The following is a 13978-nucleotide window of genomic DNA, read 5'->3' on the forward strand; positions in this document are numbered from 1 at the left end:
CTCTTTGAGACAGGGTGCTAAAGTTTCCTAGGAATTTTAAAACAGTGATTCTTTTTACACTGGGACCTGGAGGAACTTTGGGTATTTGAACAAATTACGGAGGGTCCTCATTTGAGTGGGAAAAGGAACCTGAGTAATACCTGGATCAAGTGTGCTCAGGAAATAAACCACCCAAAATTAGCACCAAAAAGCATGGACCTTAGTACACTTAACTTACACCACTGCTGTGTTTGTTCTGTTACTGTCAATTTAATTCCTTGTATTACTTAAAGCCTACAGGGCCTGCTCCCAGGCGCTGGGCAGGAGAGCCAGAGCTTCCGGCTGCCGCACAGCCCCTCCCCGCCCTTGGCCCGCGGAGGCTTCTGGAAGTTGTAGTTCGTTCTGGCCTTGGTGTCACTGACGCAATTCCTGTGCGTCCCTGTGGGCCGTCCGCGGCTCCGCCGGGCTCGAGGAGCTTGGTTCCGTAGTGGGCGGCTGGCAGCCGTTACCCGGTGCGGTGACCAGACAGGAGTGGGCTCCTCTCCCCGGGAGCCGCCGCGCCAGCGCCCGGAGGGACGCCTCAAAGTCTAGCGCGAGGGCGCAGTCGTCTGGCTGCAGACCCGGGAGGTGGAGGCCGCCAGTCTCCAGCAGACCCTCCCTCTCTGGCCCTTCAGGATGCGGAGCCGACCCGCCGCCTCCCTCGTTTCCAGGCGCGGACGGTACCGACGAGCCTGGCCTCACTCCCTCTTTCCCGCGCGGGTGTTGAAGGGGCGGAGGTGGGGAGCCCGGCGGCTGCCTGAGGGAAGGGCCGGTCGGTGCTCCCAGCCGCCCCCTGGGACCGCGGGGGACCCTCCCCTCCGTCCTGTCTCCGCGGCAGCCCGTTCCGGGCCCTCCCGAGGGCGCACCGACGGCGTGGGCAAGGGCACCAGGGTGCGCACCGCTGCCGTCTGGGTGAGTCGGTTTCCTCTCCTTTGTGAAAAGCCGCCCCGAGGCCGACGGGTCCGCATCCCAGCGCCTCCGGGGCGATGGAAATGCCCTAATTTGATGACAGGATTGTTGCCAAACGTCAAATTACCAAAAATCGTTGGAGAAATTACTCCTTTCATGGGAGCTTTGTTGAGGTGTAATTTAGACACCAGGAAACCCTCCTTTAAAGCCCGTCCTTCAGTCACGGTTAGTGCAGTAGCGCCCCTTTCTCCGCGGGAGGCGACCTTCCAAACCCCCGTGCACGGCGGCCCCCTGGGCAGCAGGACCCTGTCCGCACCGCTGTGCTCAGCTCGCAGCTCTGTCCGCCCAGAGGAAGCTCCGTGGCTTCTCGGTGCCGCTTGCGAGTCGCGAGCACCCCTGCTCTTGCGCTTGGGGCCGTGGCTCAGTGAACCAGTCACGGCGCCGCCCTGCAGCCCGTCCGGTAGCTCAGCCCACCCGCGCTGGACTCGGACGGTGCACGTCCTGGTGGCAGAGCGGGATCCGCGAGGTTTCATCGCGCGCTCAGAAGCCTGTGCAAGGTGAAACTTGGGAGTTCTTTTATTTTGTGGAATTTTCCTTGAATGCTTTCGTACTGTAGTTGGCCATGGAAGGTGAGACGGCAGATGAGGGGTGGCTGCCGTCTTCATGGAGTTTTGCAACTATCACCACCATCTAATTCCAGAAAACCATCACGCCATGAAGAAACCCTGTCCCCATTCCCCATAACTCTCCATTCTTTCCCTTGCCCCTGCCCACATTAATCTAGTTTTTTCTTCTTCTTTTTTTTAATGAATTAACCTGGACATTTCTATATAAACAGAACCATGCCATGTGCAGCCTTTTGTATCTGGCTTTTTCATTTAGCATAATGTGTGTTTTTTAAAAAATATTTTATTGATTCTTTTACAGAGAGGAAGGGAGAGGGACAGAGAGCTAGAAACATCGATGAGAGAGAAACATTGATCAGCTGCCTCCTGCACACCTCCTACCGGGGATGTGCCTGCAACCAAGGTACATGCCCTTGACCGGAATCGAACCCAGGACCCCTCAGTCTGCAGGCCGACGCTCCATCCACTGAGTCACACCAGCCAGGGCTAGCATAATGTTTTAAGGTTGCTTTGTGTTGCGCTCAGCCTGTCAGTCATGATGCTATTGCCTGGGATGCAGGGGGGCACACCCCTGGGCTGAGCCACATGTGTGGAGTTCCACATGCCTTGTCTCTCACGTACATCTTGGATTTTGTTGTTAAGAAATTTTTTGGAATAAGCTTCCTCTGTACTCTTTCTTTTTTCCCTTCCTCCTGTCCCCCTTACCCTCTCTGATTATTTCTTAGATCCTCTTGTTCTCACATGGCCACAGCACTGGTGGGCCACTGAGTGACTCCAGGAACACATGTGTAGTCAGCTGCAGCTCGGAGCCTGAGGAACAGGTCTCCGATCCCACTCCAGGGAGGCGCTCCCAGTTGGGGATGAACATTTATTGGTGACTGGAGAGCTGCATCGTGTGGCCCATCATGAATCGTCCCTCCTTTCCCACATTTCCTCTGCAGGGAACTGCCCTCTGCATTTGGGTCCCATCTGCCTGTCTCCCCAGGTTTGAGAGACCTGTCATCTAGGTTTTGTGTGTGATCGGCGTCGGGGCTTTTGCTTTGACTGTTCTGGCGTTGGGGCTTTTGCTTTGACTGTTCTGGTAGGCCTCTTGTTTCTGTTGGGAGTTTTGGGGAGATTAAATAACCCCACTGCTACCCTGACCTCACCCTACTCTCAGTGGTTTAACAACAAAGAGGAACAAGGAGTGGGAGAGGTTAAGTGAATTTGTTCACGGACAGAGAAATAGTGAGTGAAGGAGCTCTCACCGAAACAGACTACTCATCACAACCTACTGCTGGTGCACACCTGCCTGAACAGGGTCTGCTTTTGAGCACCTGGCATCAGTTCATACTGAAGTGGCTGCAAAAAGTTGTTTAAATCTCAGCTGCTCATCATGCGTGTGGGGTTCCTGGAGCCTTTGCAGCGTTGGGTGGGGGGCACTGTCATCACTTTGTCTCGCTTCTGCCCCTCAGCAGCCCTGACCACAGTCTGCAGAGCACACAGCCTGACCTGCAAACACGTCCTGTTGGGGCCCATTGATACGTGCTCCCTAAAGTGGTTTGCTCTTGAGTCCACAGGTCCCACCCCTGCAGGAACGAGACAGTTCAGGCACTAGGATCAGAAAGCGCCAAGGTCAGGAACCCATTGTGGGTCTGAGGACCCCTGACCAGAGGCCTCTTCCTGGAAGACCCCAGCAGAGGCCCAAGAGCCACAGAACAGAGCAGGCCCTCGAGTTGCTGTTTATTTCCCAGGAACAGCGGAAAACCACAAAGTCCCAGGTGAGTTGCTTCTTTATTTCATTCATTTATTTACTTTTCTGCTGGGGAGAGGGCTGTGATTCCTAACTTCCAGGGGTAAGCTAATTATTCCTCAGTTGGTGGCCTATTTATCATTGCCGTTCCTGCCAGGTTCCCGTCCACCTTTATTTACAGATTTCCCGATTTCTCCATGCTCAGCTTCCATCTCCTTTTTCACGCCCTAAGATTATTTTCATCGACATTCTGTTGTTGACGTGTTTATCACATGTGCATTATTATTTCGGTGAATGTCTTTCTGTTTCACGTCGGCGTGTGCATGCACATCTGGCTGCGATGCTTGCGTTTTTCAGTGAGCTCTCGTTTATGAGGCACCTGTGCTCATCCATGCGGCTGCTGGCGGCAGGGTGGTGTGTCCACATGCCTCACACTCCAGCAGCACTGGTTTTGCCTTTAGAAAGTGTAGTTGTAATGTGTCTCCGTGCGTCTTTGTAGTCTTTGCAGTCTTTGGCATAGTCAGGTGTTTTTTCTTTTTAATTTTAGCCATTCTAATAGGTGTGTAATGGTATCTCATTGTTTTAACGTACAATTTCCTAATGGTACACATGATGTTGAGCATTTTTTTATATGCTTATTTCCCATTCATGTGTTTTCACGTTCAGATCTTTTGCCCTGCAAACTGGCCACTACTTAGAGCTATTGCCTTTTACTCCCGAGTTATTAACGTATCTTCTCTCGCAGTGGTCGCTTCTATAGCACCCTTCCCATGCCTCACCCTGACATGTAGAAGCAGCCTTGCTCTCCTCTTCCTCTGTGCCCACCTTTCTCTCTCTCTCTTATTCACGCCCTGTGTTATTTGTATGTATGTGACTCTGCTTTCCTCTGCACAGCTGAATGCTTCGTGCAAGCAGGACTGTATACCACAGGCACCTGGTTGAATAGCCAGGAGCTGTTGCAGGAGTAGGGTGACCAACCATCCATGTCTGTTTCAGCCTCTTTGACTCCCAGCTGCATTTATACACGTTCGCCTTTGATTTCCGATGCATTGCTGAGCACTTGTGGGCGGGACTCTGTTTCCCCACTGTGACGTCACCTGCAGCTCCCTAAGGACCTGGCACCTGATACTGTCGTGTCTTGCGTGAAAGGCTGACTAATACAGTGCCTATTGATGGGAAGGTTTTCAATAATTTTTTGCTTTTGTCACAAAATGTAATGTAATTAATGAAGACTCCAGGTAGGCAGCCTGTTGTTTCCCACAAACTCAGTAAGATCGTCTGAGATTGTAGGGAACCTGGTATTTCAGAGACGGTTGTCGTTCATGGATGTGTGTGTGCACTTTACCTGGGAAGAGATGCAGCTGCTGGACCCTGCTCAGAAGCACCTGTACAGGAGTGTGATGCTGGAGAACTACAGCAACCTGGTGTCTCTGGGTAAGTGCTGTGGCCCTGAAAGGAATGTGTGTGGTCTCCAGGCTACTTCTTGGTTGCTTACAGCTGGGGAGTGGGGAGCGGGGCTTTTGTAAAGTACTTAGTGATTTTAGACTTCTAGTTAGAGGCCAGGTTTTCTTAGGCTCCCTTTGTCATCAGGATATGCTGGTTGAATGTCTGTATGTAGCCAAAGTACAAAAGGACAGCTTCATCATGCTGCCTCTCAACTCAGTCGCCCCATCCTTCAGCACCCCTGAACCCTGGGTGGTTTCGGTCTAGACTGTCTGTGTTCTCCATTAACAGGGTATCAGCCCACCAAACCTGATATCATCTTCCGGTTGGAGCAAGAAGAGCTGCGTGCGATGCAGGGCCGCGGATCAAGTAAAGGCCGTCCAGGTGATTGATCGGGACGTGCAGATTTTTACATTCTTACTTAGAATCGGTGCGGATTCTGCAGTGATGTGCACCTCGTGTTTGTGCTTCTTGTCTCATCTGTAACCATTCTCTCGTACTTCCTCTCCTCTCTGGCTTTCTCAGTCTTCCTGCTTTCCCATCTAGCAGACGCACTTCATTATGCATCTAAGCAGCTTCTCCTTGATATTACTTGATGTAATTTCCACATCCCTTCTCCTTCCTTCCTTTTTAAAAAATATATTTTAAAATCCCTTACGCTTATATTTCACAGCAGTCCCAACTTCCTTCTCCCTGAAACCACCCTCTCCGTGTTTCTCCATGCTGATCACTAATGTTAGCACTGTCCTTGCCAAGTGCATTTCTGCATCATTTGATAGTGTCCGTTTTCCCGCCTGCAGCCTCCCCCTCTGCACCCACTGCACCCTCTGTCACAGTGCACCGTGATGGGATGGTTCTCCTCACACTTCATGGACTTCTCTTGCTGTTCCCTCTGAGTCCAAAGGGGTATTTATTTATTTATTTTTGGAACTTTCCTCATATAGTATAACTTTAAAAAGATTTCTGTTCTAAACATTTAAGTTCTTTATTCTCTTTCACCTGCCCTTCGGTACTGGGTATGATTGGCCCACAGGGCATCTTGCTGCCCGTGCCACTTGCTTATCTCATTTTCAGAAACTAGAATGGTCCCTCCCACTGCCCGTAGCCACGTCTCCCACGTGTCTGACTATGGCTGGTGCGTGCTGCTGCGCTCCTGGTTCTCCTGGGTGCTGGGGAGTCAGCTCCCTCCTGTACGTGCTGTTCTCTTCCCTGGTTTTACTGTGGTCTCTTCGTGCTCTGGTCCTTTAAAGAAGAAGTCCCCCATGTTTTCACTTTCCACCCACAAGGCCAACATTGCTTCATTTCTTGTATTTTTTTTTTTTACTGATTAGTCAAGTTTATTCAATTATCCTTTTTATGCTAGTTCTTCTTTTTTGTTTGTTTGTTAATCCCCACCCCAGGATATTTTTTCCATCGATGATTTTTAGAGTGGAACGGAGGGAGAGGGGTGAGAGAGAGACACACACATTGATTGGTTTCCTCCTGCACATGCCCTGACTGGGCTAGAGATCTAACCTGCAACCCAGGTATGTGTCCTTGACTGAGAATTGAACCAGCGACCCTTCGGTGCATGGGCTATAACTCTAACCAATGAGCCACACTAGCCAGGGCTATGTTAATTCTGTTTTTGTTGTTGTTAATCCTCACCGTAGATATTTTTGTTTTCAATTTTTAAAATATATTTTTATTGATTTCAGAGAGGAGGGGAGAGGGAGAGAGAGAAATAGAAACATCAATGTTGAGAGAGAATCATTGATTGGCTGCACGCCTGTTGGGTGCACAGGTCCTATATCCTGCTCGACTATGCCCCTCTTCCAGGGACTGGACCTCTTCGGGCGCCAGGCATTTGACGGAGAAGATGTGAGAGGTTGTGGGTATGAGAGAGTCTTTGTTGTAGCCCAAGTAGCCATTGCTACTGTAGGAGCCATTAGACAAAGCAGTTCTTCAAAGGGAAGTCCCATGCTGTAGCTGCACACTGGCTGTGTAACAATACATCTTCCCACAAAGCAGTAGCAGCCTCCCACATAGGAGCTGTGCGGGAGCCTCACACAGCAGCCATGATTAGAGTCCCAGCCGCCCCAAGTAGCTGTACACTGGCTGGTCAGTAACGTACTTGATGCTAAGTTGGACAAAAGAGACTTCTTTCTAAATGGTGACATCACTATTTTTGGTTATAGACGGGCATGCCTGCTCAGTGTACATAGTCACATTACTGTGTCCTTGCTCTTGCACCAGCATACAGCAACTTAGCCTTGAACACTCTGATTAGGATTTCCATGCTCAGATTTGCTTGAACATCTGGCATACTCTGGACAGGGTTCCCACAACACCCCACACTGGGGATCAAGCCTGAAACCCGGACATGTGCCCTTACTGGGAATGGAACCATGACCTCCTCCTTCATAGGTCAAAGTTCAACCACTGAGCCAGGCCAGCAGGGCGAGGACATGCTTTTATTGATTTTAGAGAAAGAGGAAGGGAGAGAGAGAGACAGAGAAACATCGATATGAGAATGATACATCAACCGGTTGCCTCCCACATGCACCTGACTGGGGATCGAACCTGCAACCTGTGTATGTGCCCTGACCAGGAATCCAACCTGAGACATGTCAGCGTAGAAGCCTGACACTCCATTCAACCAAGCCACACTGGCCACGGCTTGTTTTTTGTTTATCTGGGAGCTTTTACTAGCTTTTCCCTGTAAACTAGTAGTTTGCAATGTTTTCTGCTTTTTCTCCTGAGCTTCCTAGTATTCTAAGTATTCAACTAGTATTTATTAAACTAGAGACCCGATGCACGAAATTAATGCAAGAGTAGGCTTTCCTTCTCCCAGCTGCCAGCACTGGCTTCCCTCTGGCACCCGGGACCCGGGCTTCCCTCACAGCCCCGGCTTCATCTGGAAGTTCGCCCAGAAGGATGTCTGGTCTACTTAGCATATTAAGCTTTTATTATTATTGATGATTGTAACGATTAGAGATTTCATCCATTTTCTTTATATTTTGTTCATTTTTCCTTTTGCCTTTTTTGGCTTGTTTACCCACTGTGCAAGTCTTTTAAACTCAAAACAATCTTTAATTGTTTTCAGTTGCCTATTCCTATCTTTATTTTTAGTTTTCCCCAGTGCCTAGGAGTTTGGGGATATTTACACTTCAGATTTTACTTATTTTCTGTTTAATATATTAAACTAAAACAATCTGATGGTATGGCATTTTAAGGCAATTTTATGCTATAACATGGTTATGTTATTATTTATACCATATTTTTATTTCTAGACAAAGTATGGGAATTTGATAATCACACGGAATGGTATCAGGAAAATCAAGGCAAGCTGGGAAATATGGCAAAATACTATGACTGTACTGCTTTGGAAAACTATGTTTTCTTACTACAAATTGTGGTTTTTCAAAACAAAATGTTTATTATGCTGGAAAGAATCCTAATGGGTTTTATGCACAAAGGGAATCATTCCTCCATTATGAACATGAACAAACTCTTTTTGGAATAAAATACTGTGAAAGTAATGAATCTGGAAAATTTGTCAACAAGAAGTCACAACTCATGTGCCCACAAATCTTTATGGAAGGTAAACCCTTTGAATTCAATTACTGTGGGAAGGTCTTCAGTAGCAAGTCATACCTTGTAGTGCATCAGCAAACTCATGCAGAGGAAAGGCCTTACAAGTGTGATGGATTTGAGAAAGACTTCAGCAGCAAGTCCTACCTCATTGAACATCAGCAAAATCATACAGGAGAGGAATTATGTGAATGCAATGAATGTGGGAAAGCATTCTGGATCAATTCACAATTTTCTGTACATCAGAGAATTCACACAGGTGAGAATCATTATGAATGCTGTAAATGTGGAAAAGTCTTCCATAGGAAAGGCCAGCTTGTTTCACACCAGAGAACTAATTCAGCACAGAAACCTTATGGTTGTAATGACTGTGGGAAAGCTTTCGGTTTGAACTCACAGTTCATTATACACCAAAGAATTCATAATGGAGAGAAACCGTATGAATGCACCGAATGGCAGAAAGCCAGTAATACAAAGTCAAACCTTCTGGTACATCAGAGAGCCCAAACAGGGGAGAAACCTTATGGTTGTAGTGAGTGTGGGAAAGCCTTTACTTTCAAATCACAGTTCATTGTCCATCAGTGGCTTCACACAGGAGTAAAGCCTTGCGGGTGCATTCAGTGTGGGAAATCCTTCAGTTTTAATCACAACTCATTGTATATCAGAGGATTCACACAGGAGAAAGCCTGTATGAATGCAGTGAATGTGGGAAAGCCTTTAATCATAAGCATCAGCTCATTTCACACCATAGAACTCATGCAGGGGAGAAGCCTTATGAATGCAGTGTCTGGGGAAAAACTTGGTTTGAACTCACAGCTCATTATACATCAAAGAATTCATACAGGAGAGAAACCCTTTGAATGCAGTGAATATCTGAAAGCCTTTAATACAAAGTCAAACCTTATTGTACACCAGAGAACCCATACAGGGGAGAAGCCGTATGGTTGTAGTGAATGTGGGAAAACATTTACTTTCAAGTCACAGCTTACTGTACATCAGGGAACACACACTTGGGTAAAACCATATGGATGTAACCAGTGTGGGAAAGCCTTTAGTTTGAAGTCACAGCTCATTGTATACCAGAGAAGTCACACAGATGTGAAACCCTATGGATGCAGTGAATGTGGTAAAGCTTTCAGGAGTAAGTCATATGTCAATATACATATGAGGACTCATACAGGAGAGAAACGTCATGGATGCAATGAATGTGGGAAATCCTTCAGTTTTAATTCACAACTCGTACACCAGAGAATTCACAGAGGAGAAAATCCATATGAATGCAGTGAATGTGGGAAAGCTTTTAATAGGAAATATCAGCTCGTTTCACATCAGAGAACTCATGTAGGGGAAAAACCTTATGGGTGCAGTGAATGTGGGAAGACCTTTAGTAGGAAGTCATACCTCATTATACACATGAGAACTCATTTTGGAGAAAAACCATATCAATGTACTAAATGTGGAAAAGCCTTCATTTGGAAGTCACTATTCATTGTGCATGAATGAACTCATGCAGTGGAAAATCCTTATAAATGCGGTCAGTGTGAGAAATCCTTCAGTGGAAAATTACGACTTATTGTACATCAGAGTATGCATGCAAAAGAGAAACCCTATGAATGCAGTGAATGTGAAAAGGCATTTTTAAGGAAATCTCAGCTCATTGCACAGAACTCATTCAGGGGAGAAACCCTATGGATGTAATGATTGTGGAAAAACTCTCTCTCAAAAGTTAATTCTTAGTGCACACCAGAGGACTCATACAGGAGAGAGACCCTGTAAATGCACTGAATGTGGGAAAGCCTTTTGCTGGAAGTCACAACTCATTATGCATCAGAGAATTCATGCAGGTGAGGAAGATTGATGAGTTAAAAATCAGAAACTTTCTCTCAAAAGTCAATTCAAATCTAAGAAACTAGAAATGAAGTCATCCCGTGCACAGGAAAACTTATACTGAATGGAAACCTTATGAAGGCACAGCATGCATGCACAGCAAGCTGTTTTTACATCTAAAAAAACATCAGTGCATACACACAGGAACTCCGTGGATTTGGTGAACCCTACGAAAAGGTCATACCTTCCTATAATTTTATACAGCTGCGGAACCATATGAATGAAATGAATGTTGGAAAGTTGGTTTTTAGAGATGATAAAACTCTGAGGAAATTCCATAAATCAACATCGAATACACTCATTTGAAATTCATAACTTATTAAACCAGAACATTTATTAATGATAGAAAAATTCTCTTTATTGCAAAATTCTTAAATGTAACTTTTTGCTAGAATAAAATGACTTACTAAATACCTTTTATTTTTTTTTTTTTTTTTTTTTTAAAATATATATTTTATTGATTTTTTACAGAGAGGAAGAGAGAGGGATAGAGAGTTAGAAACATCGATGAGAGAGTAACATCGATAAGCTGCCTCTTGCACACCCCCTACTGGGAATGTGCCCGCAACCAAGGTACATGCCCTTGACCGGAATCGAACCTGGGACCCTTGAGTCCAAAGGCCGACGCTCTATCCACTGAGCCAAACCGGTTTCGGCCTAAATACCTTTTAGTAATAGGAACCACATATATATTATTTGTTTCCTTTATAGGTGGCTCCGGCAACTACCTCTTTTGTTATATACAGCAATATGGTGTACATTTTTAAAAATATATATATATGTATTTTATTGATTCCTAGAGGAAGGGAGAGGGGAGAAACATCACTGATGAAGGAGAATCATTGATTGGCTTCCTCCTGCGTGCCCCCAGCTTGGAATTGAGCCTGAATTCCTAGTTTATAGGTCAGTGCTCAACCACTGAGCCACACTGGCCAGGCTGGTGTACATTTCTAACTGGTTAGATTATCCTGATGTCTTTAGAATTCCTAATTCCAGACAGTATGTGCACTCATGATGGGATCATCATTCAAGGTGCAATGCCAAGGAATTGACCTTATCACCCAAGTAGGCTGAAGTACTAGGGGCTTCAAATTTTTCATGGACTCATACAGAAAAGCACGTTGAGCTTTTTTTTCCTGGTAGCATCTTCCAATTGTTAATAAGTTCTTTCTATATCTATTACCCAGTATAGCTTGAGCTACAGTCATTTTAAATTCTACTTCAATTGCCTTTATTTTAGCTATGTGGCATTTTTGTAATACATTTAAGTAATGCTGAAATATGCACCAATAGTTGTAGAGTCATGGTGTTGGGAAATTATTCTACCAGTTGCTTATTTACAAAGTCTGTTTTCTTCACAACCTCACCAATTTGCTTATTGGACTGAGAATTAATTTGAAAGGTCTTGGGTCCCTGGCAAATAGATTAGGACTATCTTGGAGGAATACAAAGATTCAAAACTATAAATATTTCTGAAGCACCCTCCACCTTGTACTCTTTACTTCAGGAGGGAATTCATCTCTTACCCCTCTAAAAATTGTTTCTTCCTTAAAGGAGGTATTTAATAATTTCTGAATGACTAATCCTTATTGTGTTCAGCTCATTATACAGGATACAATCTCAAGATACCTAGGATGAAGCAGGATGATTCACAGAAGGAAAAAGAAAACTTGGATAAAGAAAGAATTTCAGATAATTGCTAAAGGATGTCCCGTAAATCTGAGAAATACCATGAATATATATTTTGTCATTGATGTTCCGCTGAAGATACAAAGTAAGAATAAGCATCTAAGGGAAAGTCTACATTCAATTTACTATTACCCAGGGTCACTTAGAATGTAAGTTACTGTATTGTGTGATGTAAATCCACATTCAACCAAGAAGATGGTAATCCAATACTGTGGGAAAGGATAGTACTGGATTTTGTTTGAAGCTTAAAAACAATGGAAAACTTACCAGACAAATGAAACTTCACAATGATTCAGTGTACAACCATTAAACAAAATGGAATTTCTGTTAAAAAATCTAATCTCTGGTGTGGGAATCTACCTAGTCCTTCCAACCCAGCCCTTAATAGTTGATAATTTTTTTAAAAATTCAAAGAAAGTTAATTCCAACATTTAACAGTATTTCCCAGTAAATAGACATAGGGGGAAGGAAAGAATGACTTATAGGTCATATGAACATAGATTTAAAAGTCCCAAATGGAATAACAGAATGCCTGTCACCGTGTGTATGTTTTTTGAGAAGCCATGTCATTGTTACATGTACAGACCACTGTAGTGTCCGCTGCCCCAGTGTCACTGGTTTTCCTGATGGCAGTGTAGGTTGCTAAAAAGCTCCATTTCTCCATTTTGTTTGTAATGAAGTATAATCATGCTGCTAAACTCGAGTAATGATATGGAAGTACGAGTTGCTGAGAGGGTCTAATATGAAGGTTCTTCAGAAGGAAAACAAACTCCTGTGAAAAGCCCCCTCGTGTCTTTTCATCTTTCCTGTTCAACGCTCAGCACGTCATGGTTCGGGTTTCCGTAGCCATCCTAGAACCTGAACTCCCCCTGAGGAGGGAAGCCACCCCCAGAATGCAATGGAGAGGGACTGCCTGTCTGAAACGGTGGAGCTCCTATAGACCTGGAGACTACCAACATCTGGGCATGTTTTACACAGAAGAGAAAACTGGGTTGTTTCAGCCATCCCTCTTTTGGGGCGGGGAGAATTGGTTCCTTTATATGCAGCTGAATGTGACCCTAATTGGAACACGGGCTGTTTGGAAGACGGTATCAGTAAATCATTTCATAAAAATACCACACTCCCAGATAAAAGAAAAGCCCTATGGTTATCTCCCTATGTGTAGATAATTCAGTTGACGGAATGTAAAAACCATAAATATTTTAAAATACGAAATAAGAAATGAACTCCTTTGACCCCTCAAGAAGTTTGTCATACTTAATGGTTAAACAGTAGACATGTACCCTTGAATTTAGAAAGTGACAAGGATGCTTATCATTTTTATTGAGCAACGTAATGGGAGTTCTAGCCAAGGTGTGAAAACAAAGTTATATAAGGAATTGTTGGTTATGTCAGAAACCAAAAATTTCCAATTTTTACCAATCAGTCATGTTCTGGTTAAACCAACGGGGTAAGCTACAAAATTAACAACACAAAGAAACCCAAATGAACAAAGCACTAGAAAGTAAGGAACGTTTTATGTAAGGGAAGAGGTGCTCTCCTGGGTGCAGCTGCAGGAAGAGGCGGGGTCCTCTGAAGTAAAGGACACGCTGACCCGTGGCCTGTGGCTGGCAGGACAGTTAGAAACCCAGAGGACCACACCACAGAGGAGTTTCCAGCCAGCTCTCCGTGGGTCATCTTGGGACCCCTGGAGATGGGATGACAAGTGTGAGGTTGGCAGAGAAAGCTGAAAATAAAAGCTTTTGCTGACATGCCCTGGTCCTTCTCTAAGTGCAAGGCAGATGCTATCTGAAGGCAGGAAGGTGGACAAGGCAATAGTTAAAGGAACCTCGTTAGAGGTGATCCGTGCTTTTAGGCTGATGGGTGCGTAAAGGACTCGGAGAACACACCATCCCTTGCCTGTTGCTCCCTCCCGCCCCCTCATGTATATGAAAACACCCCAAAGCACTTAGGGCTTTGCACTACCGAACCTGGGAGAAGGTTCAGGAGGGCTGAGACAGGCTCTCTCAGGCATCCTGGGCCTTCACACAGGGGGAGCTCAGAAGGCATCCCAGAAAAGCACGCAGGCTGTACGGCCAGGAGATGGCTCACGTTTTCAGAA

At 45.3% G+C, this 13978-nt stretch overlaps 1 protein-coding gene across 1 annotated transcript; it reads left to right on the forward strand.

Moving 5' to 3' along the window:
• Positions 1-455: 455 nt before the first annotated feature.
• On the forward strand, positions 456-12217 carry LOC103300421 (zinc finger protein 268). Its single transcript, XM_054712637.1, has 5 exons — positions 456-930; positions 3113-3313; positions 4593-4719; positions 5020-5112; positions 11788-12217. The coding sequence occupies exons 1-5, from the start codon at positions 655-657 to the stop codon at positions 11889-11891; spliced, it is 801 nt and encodes a 266-aa protein (XP_054568612.1). The 5' UTR covers positions 456-654; the 3' UTR covers positions 11892-12217.
• The last annotated feature ends 1761 nt before the right edge of the window (positions 12218-13978 follow it).

The sequence above is a fragment of the Eptesicus fuscus genome, chromosome 23 (genome assembly GCF_027574615.1).
Source record: "Eptesicus fuscus isolate TK198812 chromosome 23, DD_ASM_mEF_20220401, whole genome shotgun sequence".
Lineage (NCBI taxonomy): Eukaryota > Metazoa > Chordata > Mammalia > Chiroptera > Vespertilionidae > Eptesicus > Eptesicus fuscus.